This window comes from Takifugu flavidus, chromosome 8 (genome assembly GCF_003711565.1).
Source record: "Takifugu flavidus isolate HTHZ2018 chromosome 8, ASM371156v2, whole genome shotgun sequence".
NCBI lineage: Eukaryota > Metazoa > Chordata > Actinopteri > Tetraodontiformes > Tetraodontidae > Takifugu > Takifugu flavidus.
Window position 1 is genome coordinate 12,186,711 of NC_079527.1, and position 21,540 is coordinate 12,208,250.

General features: G+C 51.8%; 1 protein-coding gene across 1 annotated transcript in view; it reads right to left on the bottom strand.

Moving 5' to 3' along the window:
* LOC130529841 (cadherin-4-like) overlaps positions 1 to 21,201 on the bottom strand; it is a 132,159-nt gene extending 110,958 nt beyond the window's left edge. Inside the window, exons 1-2 of the mRNA XM_057040462.1 lie at positions 20,922 to 21,201; positions 19,956 to 20,067 (exon numbers count right to left, since the gene is read on the bottom strand). Coding sequence (XP_056896442.1) covers positions 19,956 to 20,067; positions 20,922 to 20,978 — 169 coding nt within the window. The 5' untranslated portion in view covers positions 20,979 to 21,201. The remainder of the gene's footprint in view (positions 1 to 19,955; positions 20,068 to 20,921) is intronic.
* Between the last annotated feature and the right edge of the window lie 339 nt (positions 21,202 to 21,540).

The window sequence follows — 21,540 nt, forward strand, 5'->3', positions numbered from 1 at the left end:
TCAGGTTCATTTATTTCGCCTGATAACATATATTCATAAAAATGTCGCCTCTTTTCTTTTGGGCGCAGCCGCAAGACGTCTCCGTCCTGATGGGCGGGATTGTTTTAGCTCGCTAACCTCTACGGAGCGCCTGATTGAAATTCAAAGGTAAACTGGGATGATGCTGCCCTCTCTGGCAAACCAAATTTCCCCCGCGTGCTAAGCATGCCAAACCGCGGCCTGCCCCTAACCTCCCTGAACGCCACGCAGCCGGTCCGGAGCCTCGCCGTGCCACCAGCGGCTCCTGGCAGCCGCGGCTTTCCTCCAGATTGCGGCTCCGGTGCGGTGTCAGGCTACATCAAGGCCTGCTGCAGGCATCAGAACATGTGGCTAACCAGAGAGGCTGCAGATTGAATTATGACTTTCCCACATGCGGGCGCGCCGAGCAGGAACACATGCGCCGCCGTCGCTGATTTAATGAGCACATTAAACACATCAGCACAGTCACCGTGAAGCATCTGCGGCGATATCTGCGCGCTGTCATAATAAAGACCGCTCTTAAACAAACGCCTGTCACGTCAGACTCACTGGAATCTACTGCTGAATTTAAAAAAGACTAAAGTTGTTCCTGCACCCGCGAAAATCCACAGGTTCTGGTTTGACCACAGGCAGGATGAGCATGTCAATCACTGGGTCACAGTATCCAAAGGCAAGAGGCGCTAACCTGGTTAGCAACAGAGCATTGCCCTGAATGAAGATACAAGAACAAAAAAGAGAGCATTTTCACGAATATATTTAGGGTTAAAGAAGTTATATCAGCACTGTTACGGCTCGTGTGATATTAGCATTATGCTAGAAGACAAAGCTTAACAATGAGGAACATTTGGAGAGCATTCTCGTACATATGTCCCGTCATTGCCGCTTCTGTCGCTGGCTGAGGTGAAATGCATTGTGGGATACCCAACAGGGGGCCACACCAGCCACCGATGATGATTACACGTCAGCGTACTTGGACCAGGTGGCGGCAGATAACGTTTAACAAGCGCGGGAGAATTCAATGTAAGCTAGGTGGTGAGCTTCAGCTGAGCTGAATCAATAGTTATTTACTCCTCCAACAGGCTGATGAAAGGAGAAAACAGGGGGAGGCAAGCAAAAGAAAATGCTGAGTAATGAGGCAATCAATTTCAGATGTAACAAAATAACTCAGAGGTGCAAAGGAAATGGGGAAAAAGGGAAAAGTGAAAAGCGAGTAGTAAAAGTCAAAGCATGTTCCTTGATAATCGCTCCATCCATCTTCCGCGTGGGCTCCTTTCAGATCGAGACGATCAGTTTCTGGACCTGCTTGAAGCTGGGAAGTGATCTGATGGTGGAGCCTGTTGCTGCTTGCATGTTTGACCAAGTTTTAAAAAAAAACAACTACTAGATTAAACGAGGAAATAAAAAAATAAATGCTTTGGACCAAGATTTCTCCAGCTGTGGAGGTCTGTAGAAGCTCTGACAGAGGGGTCAGAGGTCACCGCTCGTGCAACAGCTCCGGCAGCGAGCACATGCGAACACAACGAAACCCTTCGTTACCATAAATGCAACACGAGGCGAAGCTACGCGCCGAGTATTCTCCTGGTGAACCCTGGGAAATGTAGGGAGGAGCGTGCGCTGGCGGTGGGGAGGGAGCCGACCAATCACTGTCAAAGACCATGAATTATCCAGGAGCGGTAGTTTAACGCCGTCTGCTCGCTTTGTCGCCATTAAAGATTCACGCCCACATCTCGCTCGGCTATTGTTAATTACTCATCGCAACAACAAAAGGTCTCAGGCGGAAATTGCCGATGCCAGCTTCCATTAGCGGGCGCATGAATTTTACAGATAGCATCGTCAGATCAGACGGGCCGCGGCACCGCCTGGCGCGCATACGCCCGGATCCATTAACTAGTCCCTCTTAGTTTGAGTTTACGGATGAGTGACAGTTGTATGTAGTTGTTTAATTCCTCATTCCTCCAGCTGACCAGAGTGGAACACCAAGGTGGAAGGCGGGGGGTGGGTGGGGGGGGGGGGGGGGGGGGGGGGCAGATAGATCTTGTAAACAACGTCAGCCTACACGGACTGGGCTAATATCCAGTTTGTTCCTTCTCGCCTCGGCTCCACGGTGGCTGAAACGCAATTTCTTCCAATTGACCTATCCGCCACCACCGCAATCGCTCCGAGAGACGGCGCCGCCCCCGGAATGCGGAGCAGCCGGCGGCGCAGGCCGCCGGGCCCGCTCCCGAATAGAGAGGCGGGGAACGCTGCAGCCACCGCGAGGTGGAAATGAGATGAGTTACGGAGCGGGAAGGAAGAGGAGCGGGGAGGTGAAGGAGTAAATTTATTCTGCGACGTGGTGGCAGTGACAAAGCACAAACGTTTAGAGACCAGCTAAGGAGGAAATTAGAAGCGCTGGTGAGCGTTCGCTCTGTCTGAATTGGGTTTCTTTTTTTTTTAGTCTGATGGGCACCGATGAAACCAGGAAACGACTGAAACATAAAAGAAACAGGTGTATGAAGACGGAGAGGTGAATTAGTTTGTGTTACGACGCCGGTGACAGAGCGGCGGGCTGTGTCAAATATCTGAACGCAACGCCGCAATAATACAAACATGAGAGAATTGCCAAAAGCCCAATAACTTGATTTATGAGAGCAATCGCCCAGCCAGAGGCTAAAAGGCTTTATAACGGCAAAGGATTTCCAATAAAAGCGAGGTTGGAGCCCTCTAAGAGCAGCACTCCCAAGTAATAGGATTAGCAGGAGTCAGGAGCTCGGACATGTTAACTCTTTATGTAGCAGGAACTGCTGAGACGTCTCAGCCAGCAGAGCTGATGCTGCAGGACCCCCCCCCCCCCCCCCCGCTCCTGATCCGCTCCCTCCGCCTCTGCCAGGGGTTGATGAAGTGACCAGGAGATGAGAGAGGAGGCTTGAGAGTGAGAGGGATGAATTGAAGTATCGCCGCGCGTCCAACTCCATCCGAGCGGACTGCTGATGGCGGCGGATCTCGTCTGGACCCTGGGAACGCTGCTCTCCGGCGCTCGGCTCCTCGACGCTTCCGTGGGATCATCCAGGAAGTACCGGGAGAAGCTGCGGGGTCGGCCGTCGTGCACGCGCCCCTCTTTTGGGTCACTCACCGTAGACTCGAAATCCCCAAACACACGCTTTTCTTCTGTTTTCTGCACGTGTGTCTTTAAACTGAGTCAGCAGACACGTGCAGACGCACAGGAGCGTGCTCGAGAGCAGCCCGCACTTCCCCACAATTCCGTGCATTCCCCAGATTCCCTAATGGCTTCATAGGGCCTCCAGACCGTATGTGAGAAAAATAAAAAAAATCACCCCGCCCGTCTCCGTGCACCTGTGTCAAAGGAGCGTCCCATAGCTCTCCAGGAACGTTCAGGGGCCTGATCTGGAATGGGGGGGGTCCTGATGGCGCGCCGCTTCTTCCCCCCACGGAGACAAACTGCTGCGGAAGTGGGAACCACCGCTGGGGAATTGAGCTGCAGGAAGATGGAGCAGAACGCCGGAGCTGCAGAGATTTAATTCACCTCCGAGGAGACGGAGGCCTAATGTATATAAATGCACTGTGAGGAAGAGGAGGGGGGGGTCGGGGAGGGGGGGGGGGGCAGCACGGAGTATCATCATGGCTGTTTCCAAGCTAAAGACTAGAGATGTGATAGAGGATAATTCCATATATCCGTAGCCTCGTATAAATGTGCGTCCCTAAAGCTTAAATGGCAGATGCTCGGTGTTCGCTCCCTGTGGGGGGGCCGTGGGGGGCCGTGGGGGGCCGTGGGGGTCACGGAGGGCCCGGGAGGAAATAAGAGGAGGATGAATTCCTTTATTCCGATTAATGTTGCAAACTCAAAACAGGCGCTGGTACATAAGCAGAAACAGATGAATCAACTGGAGACGTTTGGAATAATTCTACTCCTCCGTCTGGATTTTGAAGCCTTGTTGGTTTGGATTTAAACCGAGATTGATTTTACTCCCCCTGTGGTCGCTCGACGGCGGAGACACTCGGGAGGGGGGGGGGGGGCGAGCTCGGTCAGCCATGTGACGTCCAGACACTCCCCCACGCCTGCAGGCTGAATCTACGCTCGCTCCTACTACGCTCAGGTCTCTGCTGACTCTCCTCCGGTTCCGCGCTTCCAAACGCACGGCTCGTTTTCACGCCGTGCAGCCGGCTGGCCCGTCCTCGCCGGCGGGGCTCCGGAGCGGCAGATCTGGGGTACACGGTGACGCGCGGGGCCTGATCTCGTTCCGCCCTCGGACACTGACACTTTGTTCGCTGTCAGGCTCGAACTGGACGTGCAGAGAACACAAAACCGGGGGCTGTCTGGTCGCCGTGCAGCCCCCGCGCGGACAGATGCGCACCGTACGTGCACTCTTGCGTAAGAGGACAAAGTCACGCAGGGAAAAGTGTCCGGCTGAGGACACAGGATCCCGTGTCAGAGTGAGAGAGTGAGGCAAAAGAGGAGGCAGCGAGGAGAAGGGCTCACGACATCATGGGAAAGAGCAGGAATCCGGAAGCGTGGACGGAGAACGGGAAGCGTGGACGGAGAACGGGATTCCTCTGTGTCTCTTCCGGCTGCCTCTTCTAAAGCTTCTCCTTCGCACTGTCCTCCAACACTTCATCTCACGCTCCTCACCTCCTCACCCGCCGCTCCACTTAATCCGGCTCCAAAGGTCCCAACGATGCCGGCAGTGCCGATAGTTCCCCTCACTTCCTCCTCCTCTTCCTCCTCCTGTTATTTAAGCAGTTTTAATAATTCAATATGATGAAAATATGGCTTTTATTAGAACAGGCAGATGCATACATGTCCACCAGTTCCCCCACAGTCCCAATATGACTAATAACATTTAATGAGGTGGGGAAAGAACACTCCAGCTTTATAAAAGGCACGGGGTGAGTTTAATTAAACAATGCTAATGAGCAGCTAATTAAAAGCTTTCCAATCAAAACAAGCCAGTAATTACCTGGAGCAGAGATGGATAATGAGCACGCTACAATCACAGGCAGACAGGCGAGCCCGCCGAGACCCCAGCGGATCAATTCCTTTAGTATTAATGACCACTCTTCTCTTCCTCTTCCCTCTGCTGCTGTCGTCTGAGCTGCAGCTCGTCAGATACCTCAGACAGGAAGGAGGAAGAGCGAGGCCAGACGTTCAGTCTGGAGGGGAGTTTTGAGGAAATATGGTAAGCGGAGCATCGACACAAACAGAAAATATCTAATCTGTCGAGGTCTCTCTCTACCACGCACACACACGCACACACGCACTCACACACACACACACACTCCGCCACCGCCGACCTGAATCTCCAGCATCAAGTCTATAAGGAATCTGTCCCCAGGCTGATGAAGATTACACTCATTGGGCTGTCTTCTCCTCTCTGGTATTGAAGCAACTTTGAACTGACTTTTGTTCTTCAAACCTTAAACTTTCCGTCTGCGTCTCCGAACTGCTGATATTTACCTCCGAACCCCACACCAACCAAAGAAAAGCCTCTGGCTCTGAGGATGGACTCTATAAGAAGATTTGTTATATCGGCCTGTCCCTACTGAGTAGATGAGTAGATGTGAGGTGACCTCCTGCTGGGAACTCCAATCACGTACCGCCGTGGTTGGTTGTAGTACCAGGACCAGCCTGTAGGGGACAGATAATGAACCACTCTCACCTCCTGTCCACACTTTTCCCCTTGTCTTTGTGGAGCAGGGAGCGACCACAGATAAGGCCACGTCCTCAGTAATTACCCATCACACCTCGCTGCCATGTGCCGAGCGATGTCCAGGAAATGTCAATCACGAAGGTCTAGGCTAACATAAACAGGAGTTGGCTAATGCGGGAAGAGTGAGTCATGGCTGCGATCCACACAGCACCTAAACCCCGGAACTCCTCCCGGGATCAGAGTTGAGTCTGGCCTCAAACCATTTTTTCCTGACTTTGTGCAACCGTCAAACACCAATTGGCACGTGCGCATTTTGAAATGAAAACTCTAAATGTCTGACGGCCGCCTGCTGCTGTTTGCGTAATCACCAACACTCTCGCTGCCATTCCTTTAATTGCTCCGCTACTTTATATTCACTTTTAACTCGCGGAGAATCAAAATTTCCCCAACAAACCATCAAAGAACATCCATCACCGACAGCAAAACAGAGCAGATCTGTACTGAACTGAAACTACTCCCCCCCAGGGGTCAGAAGCACAGAGCAACTGTACGTGCGGGGTATTTATTACTGACACCCTGCAGGATTAATGCATGCATTATCTCATTATGGGAGAGATGCATCTCCGAGGTTCCAGTGGGTCCAGATCCGCTCTATCTGCACCACAGCTCCCCCTCTGCATACATTCGGTATCTGAGCGTAAAGGAAGGCTTCTCCTTCCTGGAGATGACCTCACATCCAGGTTCTGGAGCTGCCGGCCTTCTCCTGCGGGACGGCGTGAGCCGAGCCGGCGTTCAGGAGTGCCCGTCGGCTCGGCTCTGTCTCATCGCGTCGGTTGATGTTTCCTCCTCTATCTGGGACGAATCTCTTACTAACATGTCACAGCCCAACCGGATCACAGATAAAGTGCTATGATCGGAACAGATGGTTCTAGGTTGACTCGTTATCGTCCAGCCATCCCGAGGAAGACTTGAATGTCTGAAGGTTACAGGCGTGAACCGCTGGAGGCTGTTTTAATGGTATATATTCTATAGAGGCCAACTGGGGCTTCAGAAGCAGAAGGTTTGGTTTAATCAGTTGCCGTGTTCTCCGCTAGCCTCTTAGGCAGAACCGTTGTTTTCAGAAAGTAATTACAAGCACGTAATTAAGCCTCCTGAAAAGTTGAAAACTTGTTAAGTTAAAGATTTAACTCACTTCCATACAAACACAGAGTATTTCGGAGCTTAATTATGTCTGTTTATACCTGTCGGGTTCCAACGAGGTGAGTACAAAGCAATTCGCTCTCGTCATTATTCTCAGCACAAATGATGAAAAGCTTCATTAGGATCAACAAGGCTGGAAGCTTAATTCACAGCTTTTCTCTTTGCCACACAACCTCGTTGCTTTGTGAACGGAGAGAACAGGAAATGGCACTCTTGTCCAATCAAGGAGGAAAACTCGCAAATATGATCAAAACGCCGTTCAATTGGTTATCATCCGCCACCTAAAATGTCAGGCTTAATTTGTAAATGATAGCCTGCTTCTAATTGCCTTGATATTTTCAAGATAAGAACCAACTCCTCGCTTTTGCTCGCCGTCTCCTAAACATCTACTTGATGCTGATTTTAGTGCCTTTTTGGAAAAAGAGCAATTGACATTTAGAAAGCGGGAGAGGCAGAGACAGAGCTCTGGTCCCGATATTGATCTTTTCCTTAATTTTGACATTTCAGTACAACGTATTTCATTTGTTGGCTTTGGATGCTGAATTCAAACAAACGCTGCCTCCAGCGGTTGAGATCTGGCTATCGCGATTAGCTTCTGAGCTTCACTATTATGATGTCATCGTATGTAAGAAACATTACATCGGACACTTGGCCTGTTTACATGACCGGAAATAATCAGATCGTTGGAATAATCAGATGTGACACATTTACGTGAGCCAAACCGTGGCTCTCGTCTTGTTCAACGCTAGCGTTAGCTGCCTTCGGTTGTCCGCCATATTTGTAGTCCATTGTCGACCTCTAACCTCATATAAATCTGAATATACAAGCATGATTCTTCAATCCAAATAGCTTCCATTATCTGGTAACGAATGGGTTCTTGTAAAGGAGCCCAGTGACCCACTTCAAACATCTCAGACCCAGACTCAGTTATAGAAGCAGACATGTTAGCTTTGTAGCTTTGTTTACCAAGGCACATTGTAGAACATTTATTTGAGGATTAATTCCACATGGTAGCCTGGTGTAGGCTTCCTGCTCTTTGTGGAGAGCTGCAGCCGCTCTCGAGGCTGTGGAGTCTTCTGATCTTCATCCACATTCAACCCCCATCCCAAAAAAAATGTTTCCTTTCACATCCTGGAAATCTGATCAGTTGTTAACAAATGTCTCTATCAATAAAGATCCAGAAGCTCAACACCCCAAATTCAAATGGAAAACAAAACCGTGTCTGGATATCAGGCGCACCGAAGTCTGATCTGAGTAGTAAAACATACGACGGCTTGTTCTCACGGAGCCGGGAAAATGTTCAAATGTGGAAAAATGAAAGGAAGCCGTCCTCCTTTCATGCAGCTCTCTAAAAACCTGGAGGAGCTCACGATTCCATAACCATTTCCAAATGTAGGACTGCCTTATATTTGCAGCCCTCTTTGAAACAAGTATCCATTACCCGAATTCCACCAAATGTCTGCAGCACAAAAGTGCACGGGAAAATAAAACATGCCAGGGACGTGGAATTGTGATGTATGACTCCAGCAGAGGGGATGAGACGGCCTTTGAGCTCTGTCAAACGGGGATTCTGGCTCAAGTGGGCAGCAATCTCCCCGAGGGTCAGAGAACGGGTCACAATAAAAGATCTCATGGGAGATGAAGGATTGCTCAAATGTCTTACCCCACTGGGTATCACTATCATCATTAGAGATGTTTTTCACAACAGAGCCTTGGGCCAGAATAAATGAGCCTTTAGACTGAATAAATGACTGGTCTGAGGAAGGCCTCGTTTCGGCACTGGAAGGGCAGAACTCCACGAGTCCCCCGCCTCCATTAAAACAGACAATTCTGGCCGCGGCCTCCCCGCAGCCCTCTTTCTGTGAGATGAGTCGGACAAGCCGCTAGAGACCAACGCTGTGCTAATCTACCGCCATCCAAATATTCGGACCGGATGAAAAAAGGCGACCGCTTTCAAAGCCCCCCTCCGTGTCTGAAGAGAGCTCGCATCAAGGCTCCCGGCGGTCCGGCTGAGGCGGGCGGGTTAGGCAGCCCTGATCTCGCCAAAGAGCTCGCGAGTGCAGGACGGATACAGGCATCCCATTAGCCTTTGAGTCTAAATGTCACCCCCGGAAAACACAAAAAAGCCAAATACCATCCGCAATAACATCCAGCAAGTTTGCTTATCCTCAACTTTTCCAAATTTCTGAGACTGTGCAGGTTGCTCCGAGCAAAAAGAAAGAAAACCTCGATGACCTCATCATGGCAGCTGGAAAAACCCCACCTGACATTGGGAGGGAAGCTCTGAAACCAGCCGGGGTCTTATTCTATATTTCCAGGATGTTTGTCCAGCCCGACGCTGCCGGGGGCCTCACCCTCGGAGCGGCCTTGATGCCTGATTGCTTCGCGCGACATTTGCCGGTAAAGGCCAATGCAAACACGCGGGTCTCCTCAGGAAGTGCGAACGCTCCTTCCTCGGTAAAATGATGACTCTCTCCCCCACAGATCTGTTTTCAAACCCCCCCGCGATTCTTCCAGATGACTAAATCAGCTGAGGATTCGTGCTTTTACCGTCTGAGATCGGTTCACGTCCATTAACGACTGAAAGGCCACGTTTTTGCGAGCCCGAGGTTAAACGCTTCACTTCAACTGGTTTGAATATTTTCTTTACCAAGATGTGATGCCTATTAAGGAGACATAAACAGGAAAACTAATGACGGTGGGAGCTTGTGAGACAGCACATGACTGCAGACTAAATTAGAACCTCTCAGCTAAAGTTAACTGGTGCCAAACGACGAACCCGGCAGGCAGCTAGCAAACGGCCCGCTGCCTCCCTCTTTGTCTGTGCGCTAATTGCACGTCCCTCACTTTAGCCTGCATAAGAACCCTCCGGCCAATCTGTTGGACAATGGGGCTGCATTAATGACATCGGTATTGTCCTCCTGCACGGGTCCGTACCGCGCAACCTCACATGTGCACGGACGAGCGCACGGAGTCGGCCTGAAATAGCCAAACATCTCCCCTTAACGACGCTTATCTCTCGGGAACATACGCTGGCCGAGTTCCCACAATACCGCCAAAAAGAAAAGCTCGGACAATTAATGTTTTTGTGTTCCCATGGCAACATGTTGTTTCCCTCAACATTTCTCAGCAGCCGCTTCATCCTGCACCTCCAAGCCAGTCACATCCAACATGGGTTTGGATCCCATTCCTGCATGCCCACCACACGCCCTCCCTTGCACTCCGCGCCACCCCCCCCCCACCATGAACACGGTTCAGTGCCAGTTTTAACCCCAGCACAGTCGTGGGCAGCACCGGGTCACGTTTTCACTCACCCGGAGGGGGTCTGGACCCAGAGGTGCAGACGTGAAAGTCAAAAATCCATTAAAATGTGTGAACATCACCGAGACGCCTTCGAGCTGTTTGGGTGTGCAAAACAGATTAAGCCATAATTTGCAATTTTAAACAGACCGCACAATTCAAATTAAATTTAGCAATACATACAAGGAAATTAAATAACAACACTCTTAAGCTCAATTACCCCTTGTAGAACTCAATGGGATGTGGAAGCAACACACGCACACACACACACACACACACACACACACACACACACACACACACACACACACACACACACACACACACGGAGGCAGAGGGAGAGAAAAGTGAGACAAAGGACGGAGCGAGAAACACCGAGGCTGATGAAAAATGCAGGCAGTCGGTCTAGCCGTGGTTGTGATGTCGCGAGGGAATTCGCACAATTGTTGACTTCCATGTAGAGAGACAATGAGTTCAGCTTCATTGACTCCTGCAGAGGCAGTGAGGCTCGGTAATAACCGCGGCTCAGGCAGGGGAGGCGCTACCAGCACCAACACTCCGCTCCAGCCGGTGGAGGCGCACAAACAGCCTGTCAAATATGCTAATTTATCCTCTTTTTAACTCCGAGAAAGCGGCCCTATAGGAGCGGAGTAACGAGGTAAATACAGCCCCAGAAGGAAAAGAACCAACAAACATCACATGGGTGGCAGAACACAGAGCAGGAAGTATGAAAAATAAGGAAGGAGGCCTAAACAATCTAATCTGTCCTTGAGTGCCCTCCTACTGCAGCACCGTTCTGTCCTGTCAGGCCCAGATAAGTTAGGAGGCACTGCAGCCAACGGAGGCAGGAAAGTGAGAGAAAAGAGAAAATCGATGATAAGAGTCTCCACTCGCCGGAGTAAAAGACCGACGGGGGGCTGGGGGGGGGGCACGGGCCGATCGGGTTGGTGCTCGGTGGAGGGGTGCCGGTGTGGCGTCTGGCGTGCTTCGCCGCTGCAGAAAATGGAGGAAATCCAGCATTCCCGCCTGTTTTTGGGCAGGTTTCCCAACAGCCCCTCCCTCAGGCTGGATGATGAGCAGATGTCCCGAAGAGGAATCCTTCAACCTGACGTACAGACGTCCCATCAGATAGGTGGAATATATACAACCTCTTTGTCTTCCACCCGGGCCCCTCTTGTTTAATTCATCAGGCCTTATCATAATTAGCTGAACTGCTGGACTTCCATTATTCAAAAAGTTTCAGAACCAAGTCCAGCGGCACACATCCCTCTGAGCACAGCGGCCAAATTAAAATTCAATACCTGGAAAATCTCCCTAAATCTGCCCGATTGATACGACTGGACGCCGCATCTGTTCGCTCCCCGGATAAATCCCACTGCAAACACAGGAGGAGGAAATAATTCAGCCTGTCTGAACTCCGGCGCTGATCCGGGTCCAGCGTTCCCGTGGTCGGGACGTGACGCCCGGTGGCACATGTTTACGATCAAACGCTTCATCCTGAAGGCTAAACTGCTTCCTGTCAGGGTTTCAGAGAAGGGGAATATGTCGGCGGTCCAACTACTCGGACTGGACCAGGAACAGTCCGACCAGCTGGATTCTGGAGACGCAGTGACTCTTAAAGGCAGCTGCTTCCAGGGCCGTTAAAGGCTAACGCCTCACCAACAGGGGCGTCATGGATTAAAGGTCTGCCTGGAGAGGCAGCGCTCCGGCCGAGGCTGCATCCGAGTCCCGTTCCCGAGCACCGATCCAGTCCAGAGCCGACGGCGACGCGTCACCTTCAGCGAAAGGAGCTCCTTTGTTTTCTGGCAGCGATCGGTGCCGCGGCCGTGAGGAGAGGACGGCGCGATTTGTCAGCGGCGCGCGCGGCGCTAATCACATCAAAGAAACTTCCACCCAGACTAATACGGGCCCACCAGCGCCGCGCCTGATTCATTAGTCTGCATCTGGAGGACAAATAGCTGCTGTGCTGACACACAAGAGCAACAAACGAGATCGCTCCTCCACCACCTGACCCGACGGGAGACGAGCAAGGGCGGAAATATCCGCACGCTGGCGTCGACGCGCCAGGCGTTCAGCTGTCATTTGGTGTTGATGCGAGGCTCCGCCCCCCCATCCCACCCATCAGAAAAGGTTCTCCCCACCCGGCCTTGCTTCATCCCGCCTCTCCTTTAGCAGAGAAGGAATACAGACGGAGGACGAAAGACGTCTCCACCCTCTCCGCAGAAGGCCCGAGCACTTCCAGGGAATATTCGCCGGCGGCGGCGGTAACACGACGGGGCCCTGCCCTTCAACGCCGGATCATTTATCTCCATTTTCTCCGCCCATCGGGTCCCACAACCAGCTCAGCATTTCCACACCCCCCCTCCTCTGAAAACACAAGCCCTCTTTGGGGGCTCTTCTGCCCGGAGAGACACGGATACGATTACAGTCGACGTTCCCAGTCACTGGGATGGAAGCGGAAAACTAGTTTTACTGGAGATAAGCAACTTAACTGGTGATTCTACACAAACCAGCAGGAAAACACTGAACTGATACTGAAATAAATGTTTGGATGTAAAAAGGTGGCCGTGATTAGCGGCGAAGGAGCCGTGTGAAGCTAAATAAAGCTCCTGGAGCTGACAGCAAATCCAAGATAATATCCGGCGTCACGGGGCGGAGACGCTGCTGTCGGGCTCCGACTGCTCCCTGCATCGTTTTCATCCCACAGACGTCGCCCTTGTTGTTGTTGTGCGATGCTATAGGACGTCTTTTATCCACGTCCTACTGAGCCTCTTTATTCCGCATCTGCTCCGCTTCCATTTGTCCGGTTCATTTTCATTTGGCAGAAGAGAAAACAGAACTTTCCCGACGGCGAGCGGAGCTCCCGGTGGCTGAAGTGATGCGGGAAAATCTACTTCTGATCTTGTGACATCAAACTTTGTGTTGCGAGTTTGTTCAAACGCAGCAGGAAGTGTCAAAATGCCACCACTAAACTTTGTGATTCGCCAAACTATGAATAAATCTCATAAATTAAAGGGGGGGGGGGGGGGGGCTGATCGCCATGGTGACCTGACGGAAACACACAGCAAAAACTGCACCTTTCTCGAATCCTTCGGTCCCGTGGCGGAACATTTTTATGCCAGTATGATGTCACACTCCCACTGTCAAAGATACTGCAGCTGACATGGCTTCAGTGAGGGGGGGGGGGGGGGGGGGCACGTGCTGCTGGAGATAAGACGCCGCACCTCCTCCGTCACTCTTGTGCCCGTTCACCACTGAGCATTGAAGCCTCGTGCGATTGTGATCCCTCATCTACGTGCTGTCCGGAGCACAGCTGCATGACGGCCGTGCACGTGGCTGACCTGCCCCCCTCCCCTGACGTGGGGGGGGTCGGCCTGGGAGGCTCCCTTCAGTCTCGCTGCGCCACCCTGGTGAATCAATTCTTAATAACCCATCTGAACATCTTTATTCCACCTCCTCGAAGCTTCAAGGCAAATTAGACACCTGAGAGGATGAAGGGGAGCGAGCGGCAGGAGGAAGCTGGAATGGGGGGGTGGGGGGTGCTGGTGCTGGGGGGGGTCAACAAGGCACCAAAACACCTACGATGATACAATGAAGTGAACAAAATTGCTGCTCACAATTAACCTGGGAGCTGCAGCATCATTGGTGGAGCCTGTGCTGGTGGGTGTGTGTGTGTGTGTGTGTGGATGTGTGTGTGTGTGTGTGGGGGGGGGGGGGGCAATGATTGGCAAAGTTGGGAGTAGAAGGCAGATGAAAGAACTCTGCAGAAACTTCAGAGCTGTTGCCTCTCCCTCCTCAGTCTTCTTTTAATTCAGCTCTTGTGCCTTTTTCATTTCAACCTGACCCCCCCACCACACACACACACACACACACACACACACACACACACACCACACACACACACACACACACACACACACACACACACACCCCACCCAGCCAATCACTCCTTCACTGCTGCATTCAGGAAACTATGTTTGCTAATAAGCCTTGATGGACGGCTGGATTAGACCCTGACTTTGTAATCCTTTCATTTTTACATTCAGGTTTGGGATTATTATCTGGCACCCACGCACGTACACACGCACGCACGCACGTGCACACGCACGTGCACACGCACGGACAACATCCCAGACAGAAGTCTGCCTCCTTGCAGATACTTAATTTTGCTTTGGTAACCCTTCGTAACCCCTGGTAACAAAACAGGCATCATGCTCCCAATGCCAAAAGAATGTCAGTCACCACACGCACGCACACACGCGCACGCACGCACCCGCGCACGGCCTCTGCGTTCCATAGTTCATAAGCTGCTGAATGGTATCAGTGAGCCCATCATTCTGTTCAAACAGGTCCAATTTAGCCGGCCTGCCAACCTGTCTGCAGCTCTGCATCCTCTTTCTTCCCCAGAGACGAGCAAACACCGTCTTATCTTCTGAGTGTGGCTTCTCCTCCACCCCCCCCCCACACACACCAGCCCCACCGCTCTCTTCTCCCCCCTCTTGCCTCGCAGGATCGCGCTCCCTCAGAGGCCACAGGATTCACTTTGTTTTTGATCATTCTGGGATTCAGAGCCCGACAACTTATCTACTCCTCTACATTCTCCCCGGCCCAGAGGAGGGAAAGCGGGGCCTTTTATTACCCTCGCTCCTCGCCGCTTCCTGTGATGTGCTGGAAAAGACAATAGGGAGGGAGCGATGGGAGGCTGGGGAGGGGGGGGTCGTGTTTTTAAAAGTGCTCTTTTCCCAGGGCTTAAAATGGCTGACTTTCTAGCCTCCATTTAGTCACTGACCAAAAGCATCAAAAGGGCTTCGGGGGTTTTTTTGCCTTGCAAATAGAAAAATGCTGCGATGTCACAAACCTGCCCGTCTGTTGTGGAGAACATCAGTACCAACCAATCACAGTCCCACAGAGCAGCAGGTCTGTCTGGAATGAAAATGTTGGAGGGTACGTTTGTGGGAAAATACCTTTTTGTTTGCCAGCAGCCACCGTAGCTGCAGTTCAGGCGTTGGGCCGTTCAAAGGCTCCAATCAGCCCGAAATGCTCGTGTTTGGACTTTAGAAGGAAACACAAATACATGATAGGACATAATAACCTATTTGTCTTTTTTAAGCTTCTTTTTCCACTTTTTAAGTAATTAAACTGACAGATTCGAAGCCTGATCGTTACACTGTGATCAAACCCTCCTCCCCTGTGAAGTTTCCACGACGACGGCGCCAGTGGCGTCCAGTGATCCGTCGGCAAACGCAGCGTCAGAACCGCACGGAGGCTCTGGTGCGTTCGCACATGCAGACATTTGTGGATACTGACTGAGCGCTGAGACGAGCTCCAGGGAGATCAAAGTGTGGAGCTGTTGCTCGTTCCTCCGCCGCTGTGACACAGTTCTGTCAGCGCATCGGTGGGTGGGTTTCTGGATTAGCATGACTGGCGCCGCGTAAAAGATAAAGTCCATTTAAATTGATCAAAAAAAACAAAAAACCCCACGTCAGGCCTCGTCAGACCCCGCCGACGTGATCCCGATGAACAATTCCATATTGAACCGAGATCTCCGAGGGCAGGAGTTGCCGTCGGAGTCGGACTCAAATAACACGCGAGGATCCCTCCACCGGGAAAATCAATAAAGAGGCGCCTTTGTTCGTCCAACATTAGCATTTAGCATGTTGAGAAGCGTAGGCCAGGATGCCCCGGGACTCATCATTGTCTTCAGATTAATTAACAGCGCGGTCTGTTTGTCGACCCTTGATTCCTCGGCCCTTTCCTTGTTCCCTCCCCTGCGCTTCGCCGTGCTCTCCTTCTTCAGAGACGAAGGTTCGCCTGTGTGCTGAACTTGAGAACTTAATGGGGAGTTCAGGACACAATTAGCGATTACCAGACAGCCACGTCTTCTGGGGGCTTCCATCTCCTCCGTTTCATCCTCCCCTAACAAAGGCGAGGAATCGCGGAGCAAACGGAATAGCATATGAGGCGGTAATGCTCTCGGATTTGTCCTGCTCACATTCTCAGAGATCATACGCTTCGGCTGGTTGATTAGGAAAGTGTGAGAAATGGACTCTTTAATTAACAATAACAATCTGATGGCAGTATAAGGTGAAGACAAGAGAACGTTCCCCCCGCTGGCTTGGATATAAAACTTCCAGAGTTTTGAAATAATTGCGGCAGATCCGGCGTCGGTTTCACGGAGTTTCATTGAAAAAGTTACCCAAACGGAGATCATGCATCGTTAACTCTCCCGGCTGTAATGGAAAATGAAAGTTAAATTAGGGCGGGAAAAGCTGCAGGATGGTGTCACCCATATTTCCCCCCCCCTTCCCCTCCCCGCGCTCCCACTCCTGGCGACGCGACGCCGCCAAAAAAGACAACATCGCCGAGTCATCACTTCAGCCGCGACTTCATCTGCAGCTTAATCAATTAGGCTGTAATTAAAACGCTGGTGTAGACAAAGAGGAGCGGCGGAGGAGTGAGTGGGCAGGAGGACGCCTGGGCCAAGGCCGGCGCTCCTCTGGAGCAGGAGGGAGTTTATTCCAGTTGGTGGTGTGTTTATACCCATATCTGCGCTGCCTGAGGGGGGGGGGAGGACTGCAGCTACTTTAACCTCACAGCTCCTCTGTTTGGCTGCAGCCTTGCCCCCCCCCCCATCGGCAGCCTGGAGCTGAGGGCACGGCTGCTTTCACTCTGCAAAGACAAAACGCTGACGCCAAAATACCTGCTGCTACTACATCCAAGCATAAGGGCAACACTGTGAGCACCAGTGTGTGTGTGTGTGTGTGTGTGTGTGTGTGTGTGTGTGTGTGTGTGTGTGTGTGTGTGTAAGAGTATCGTGCAGTCAGGAACCACTGCCCCCCCCTCTTCTCAGACCATCTGTGAATCAAAAAGAGCGAAGTACTTAAACAGGTTTAGTGTCTCCAGGAGGGCCGCGACCTTGGTCCTGAACGACCCCAGAAGGCCCGTCAACGCCGACGCAGGACTCCTGCTCGTGCACAGAGGAGACGACAGGATCGCAGCACTCTTTCCCTCCCCCCCCCCCCCCCCCCCCAGGTTCCTCCTCCCTCCCTCTCTTGTCCCTGGCTCTCTAAACAAAAGGATGTGTCAGGAAACTCATTAAAAAAAAAAGAATGGCCTCCACCTGCTTCCTCTCTCTTCTCTTTTGCTCCTGCTTGTCTTTTTAATGACCAGCTTTGGAAAAACCTGGACCAGAGTTGCGGATACACGAGGCATCAAAGGCTGCAGCTTCCCGTTTGATGCCGGCCTGGATGGAAAACCGGCAACGCTGATGTATATGGTCACGTTTCAGCCAGATTTTCCATTCGTATACAATGACTTATTTTAAATACTCATTTGGTCCTCACACATGTGGACGGGGAATTAAATGAACTGTTTTTCCGATCTGGATTCAGATCCGGCCCGGGATTCGGACCGTGAAACTTCGAGCACGTGTGTCCGCAGGCGGGCGGCTGCAGGTGCGTCATCAGGCCACAAACGCCAAAGAAAAAGAGAAACATGTGGTTTAATTTTCCGCGGCGCAGACGAGGATCTCAGCGTTCAGTAAATGTGTCAACTGGCCTTTGCTAACAGCTCCCCGCGGCCAGATTAGCCTTTAGCACGAGGAGCGTAAACCAGCACCGCGGCGTCTGCGCCGTCTCCGCCGCTCCGCAAGACTGGAGGTGGATTTCACCCCCCCTGCTGTGCTGTAATTAATAACCCTGGAAAAACGGACGCGTCAGTGTCTCCTCACAAAAAAATCTGCCATAAACTATTTAATGTTTTGAACAGATGGTAGCGAGAGACGGAGAGGGAGGGAGGGGGGGGTGAAGAAGAAAAGAATGTTTGGACTTTTTATACAGTGTCGAGAGTTTTGGGTTTGTTTTTTTTTCCCAGTTGGGTCAGGACGTAGACTCACAGTACCAACTGCAGCTGTTTAAGGCCCAGAATGAGAATCAGAATATGGAGCCTGGAGCAAAGAACCAGCCCGGCTGCTGGCTTCTGAAGAACTCCACAAACGGAGGCGAGCGAAACCCATCACCCAGAACCTTCTGGTGGCCTGCTGGAGGAGAGGCTGGGAAATATTAAACCCCCAGAAAAACTGCAGCTCTCTGCTCTTCTCCTCATGCAAGAAGGCCTTTTTAGCCCTAATTTCCTTTTCTACTTAGCAACCAGAACCAAAAAGGATGAAAACAAAATGGCACAAGGACGGGAGGGTTTTGGGTTTGTCTTAAACCAACAGCAGCAGCATAAAAGACCAAAAAATAGAGATGAAGAGAGAGAGACAGACAGACAGACAGACAGACAGACAGACAGAAAGAAAGAAAGACAGAAAGACAGAGAGACAGATATTTTTTAAGTCGAGTGATGTCTCTCCAAATCCACCAGTAACACAAACACACCCCAAGGTCAGCAGAGTGGGCTCACTGGGCTGAAACCACCAACCCTGACTTTCATTAGCAGGAAGAGTCTGAACGGAGGGACGGGGGTGGGGGGTGGGGGGGGGGGGGCACGTGGGAGGAGGTTATGTTAGCTGGCTCTGTGTGTCGGCGCTCGCCTGGCTGTGGCCCAGCTCGCGCGCCGTCATCTGTGCGGTACAGAACACACTAAACACTGTCCCATCATCCGCTGCTAAACGCACCAAAACTGCTGTCGGTTCCAACGAGAGGCGGTTCCCCGGCAGAACCGAGGTTCTGTTGCATGGTAACATCCAGCATCCGTCCACCCACCCCCCACCAAATGATCCTCCCTGTGACACACTGGTATCTGGACACCAGGCACCTTCATCATCAACACCACAAATGAGGGTTCAATGATGCAAACGGAGAAAATCAGGAGGAAACGAGCAAATGAGGCACTGGGTGGAAACCTGAGAGACGTGTTGATGAGACAAAAACATGCATCTTATTCCACTAAAGATTAATTTCTGTCCGCACGGAGACGCGGACGATTCCGTCTCCGAGACCGGAGCGGATAAATAATGCTCTCTGAAATAAGCGGCTCCTGCGCCGTCCGCCGTCGCTCCCCAGGTTTCTGATTGTGTCAACACCCCCTGCTGGGCAGAGGACGCCACTACCATGCAGGAGGCCGCCTCGCCTCCAGCTCCAACCTCCAAACAGGTTAAAACACTGATGCTAAAAAAAATAAGAAATAACAACTAACACTCAGCGGTCATTTTCACCTAGTTTTACAACACAGAACAAGCAAAATAAAACGCCACAGGAGATAAAACAAGCTCAGAACCACAGAATGCTGCGTTGCCCTGCCTACCAAAAAGCCCGCACACGTGTTCCTAGGTGCGAGTCTAGACAGCTGCATCCCCGCCAGGTCTCTTCTGGCTAAGGAGAGTGAGAAATATACGCCGCGCAGCTGCCCCACAAAAGAGCTATTGTGCGCCCGCAGCAAAACAATGCTGCTCAGCCGAGCCACGAGGGGGGAAAACCATCGGGATCAATAGCGGAGCGCAATTAGCCCACATTGGCAGGAGCGGTGTCAGATTAGACGCAGGATGTCGATGCCATTTCCTGCACTATCGGGGCCCTCAAACCAGGAGCGCCGCATAACCCGGGGCGACCTGATGGCGTGACGGTGACGGAGCTGTAGATGCAGGTTTTGGCAAATTCCAAAACATTTCAAAACATTCCAGGATGTGCGAGCTCAGATTCCAGGACAGCAGCAGCAGACATCAGGGTCACGTCCAGGATACCTGAAGTCACTTCAGCAACCCCTACGTGGACACCACACCCCCGATGGTGGGTGAACCGTCGATAAGCTCAGCCTGGGAACACAAACCGGGCCGACGGCGGCGCCACTCACCTTTACGCACGCCCCCGCCTTTCAGTACATCCCTGGAAACGAGCAGAGAGTAGAAGCTTTGTGAGAAGCCAGCTTGGCAGGGACCTTGGGAGGCATGTGCCCCATTATTCTTCTGGAAGAAAGAGAAGACAGTGGAGGACATCAATAAACATAGATCCCATCGATTCCTCGCTTCTCTTTGGCACCGAGCCTTGGAGAGAAGAGAGGAATCAGCAGGAGCAGAACTTTCTCCACTGACGTGGAAACATGACATCTGAGAATGTCTGAATCTGCGGCTCCGAGGCGCCGCTGAAGTGAGTTCTGAAGCGCTGATCACATTATTGCCGCAAATGTCCGCACGAAGACAGGAGAATCATCTCCTGTCACGACGTTCAGGGGAAGATCTGAATAACGCCAGTCCGGCACTTGCGGGTGTACGCGCACGCAGAGCCGAGTGGTTGCCAGAGCTGCCCGTTTTTTAACGCCCCAAGTCCTCTCCTCAAACCGAAATAACGCAGCAAAACAGCGAATAACGTCGCAGTCTGTTACATAAATCAGCAAAAGCCAAAGTAAAGAGAGGAAACGCGCTGTCTCACAAGTGGTTTAGATTAAAAAAAACACTAAAGTTATGGTTAATCTCGGCATCATTATCCGTAAACTAAAGTAAAAAATACAAAGACATCCACCTTCGAGGTGAATGTGCAGACATTTTGAACTTATGGAGAACATTTCAGCCCTCTGATGAACCCGATCCACAAAAACGGGATCAGAACGGGCAAGGATGGCTCCTTCACCGGTTCTGTTAAAGACGTTACGGGACCAATTAACGCACTTGGACGTAGAATACCAAAGCTGCCCGCAGTCGACGGCGGAGCGCGTCCGACAGCCACTTTATTCAGCTTTCAGCTTTTTCCTCCGACGCCTGCAGATTCAGGAGGATGCGCCTCGCACTCGCAACTCTGCGCGGAGAAAAAGGCGAAAACGTACCCAGAACGCGTCCAGCAGGAGGACCGCTGTCAGGACCAGCGCGAAGTCAGCTCTCATGGTGGCGGGCGGGCGGGCGAGCCAGGGGGGCCGAGGGCAGAGGCAGGAGCAGGGCAGGCTCGGGATTCTTCCCCCGGGTTGGACTGTAATTCCCGTCTTCTCGGTCTGGCTGCTGGGTCGCTCCCTCCTCGCTCTCCGTGAGTGCGCTGCAGCTTTGCTCCGACTTTCCGCGGCTCTCCCAACTGCAGGTGAGCGCTGCGCTCAGCATCAAGGCGCAGTCTCCGACCCCTCCTCCCGGGCGCGCACACGCACACACACACACTTAAAGCCACACTCGTCACTGACTCGTCAGCGGACCCGTGTCGTTCATCGAGCGTTTGTTAATCGCATTTTTTTCCCAACACAACATTATTTTCCTGTGTTTTATTGTTTATCATTCTTTTTATTTTTACTGAAAGGCAGAGGTTGTGGCTCCCAGCAGCCTGCAGCCCCCCCACCCGTAAGTGTCAAAGCTATTTAAGCTTCTGATTGGTTCATTGGTGGTAGGTGCACCTGTGGCTCCATTGAAGGCTGTTCTGGCTCCAGAAGCATGAAGACAGATGCATCTTTGGGATGTATTTTA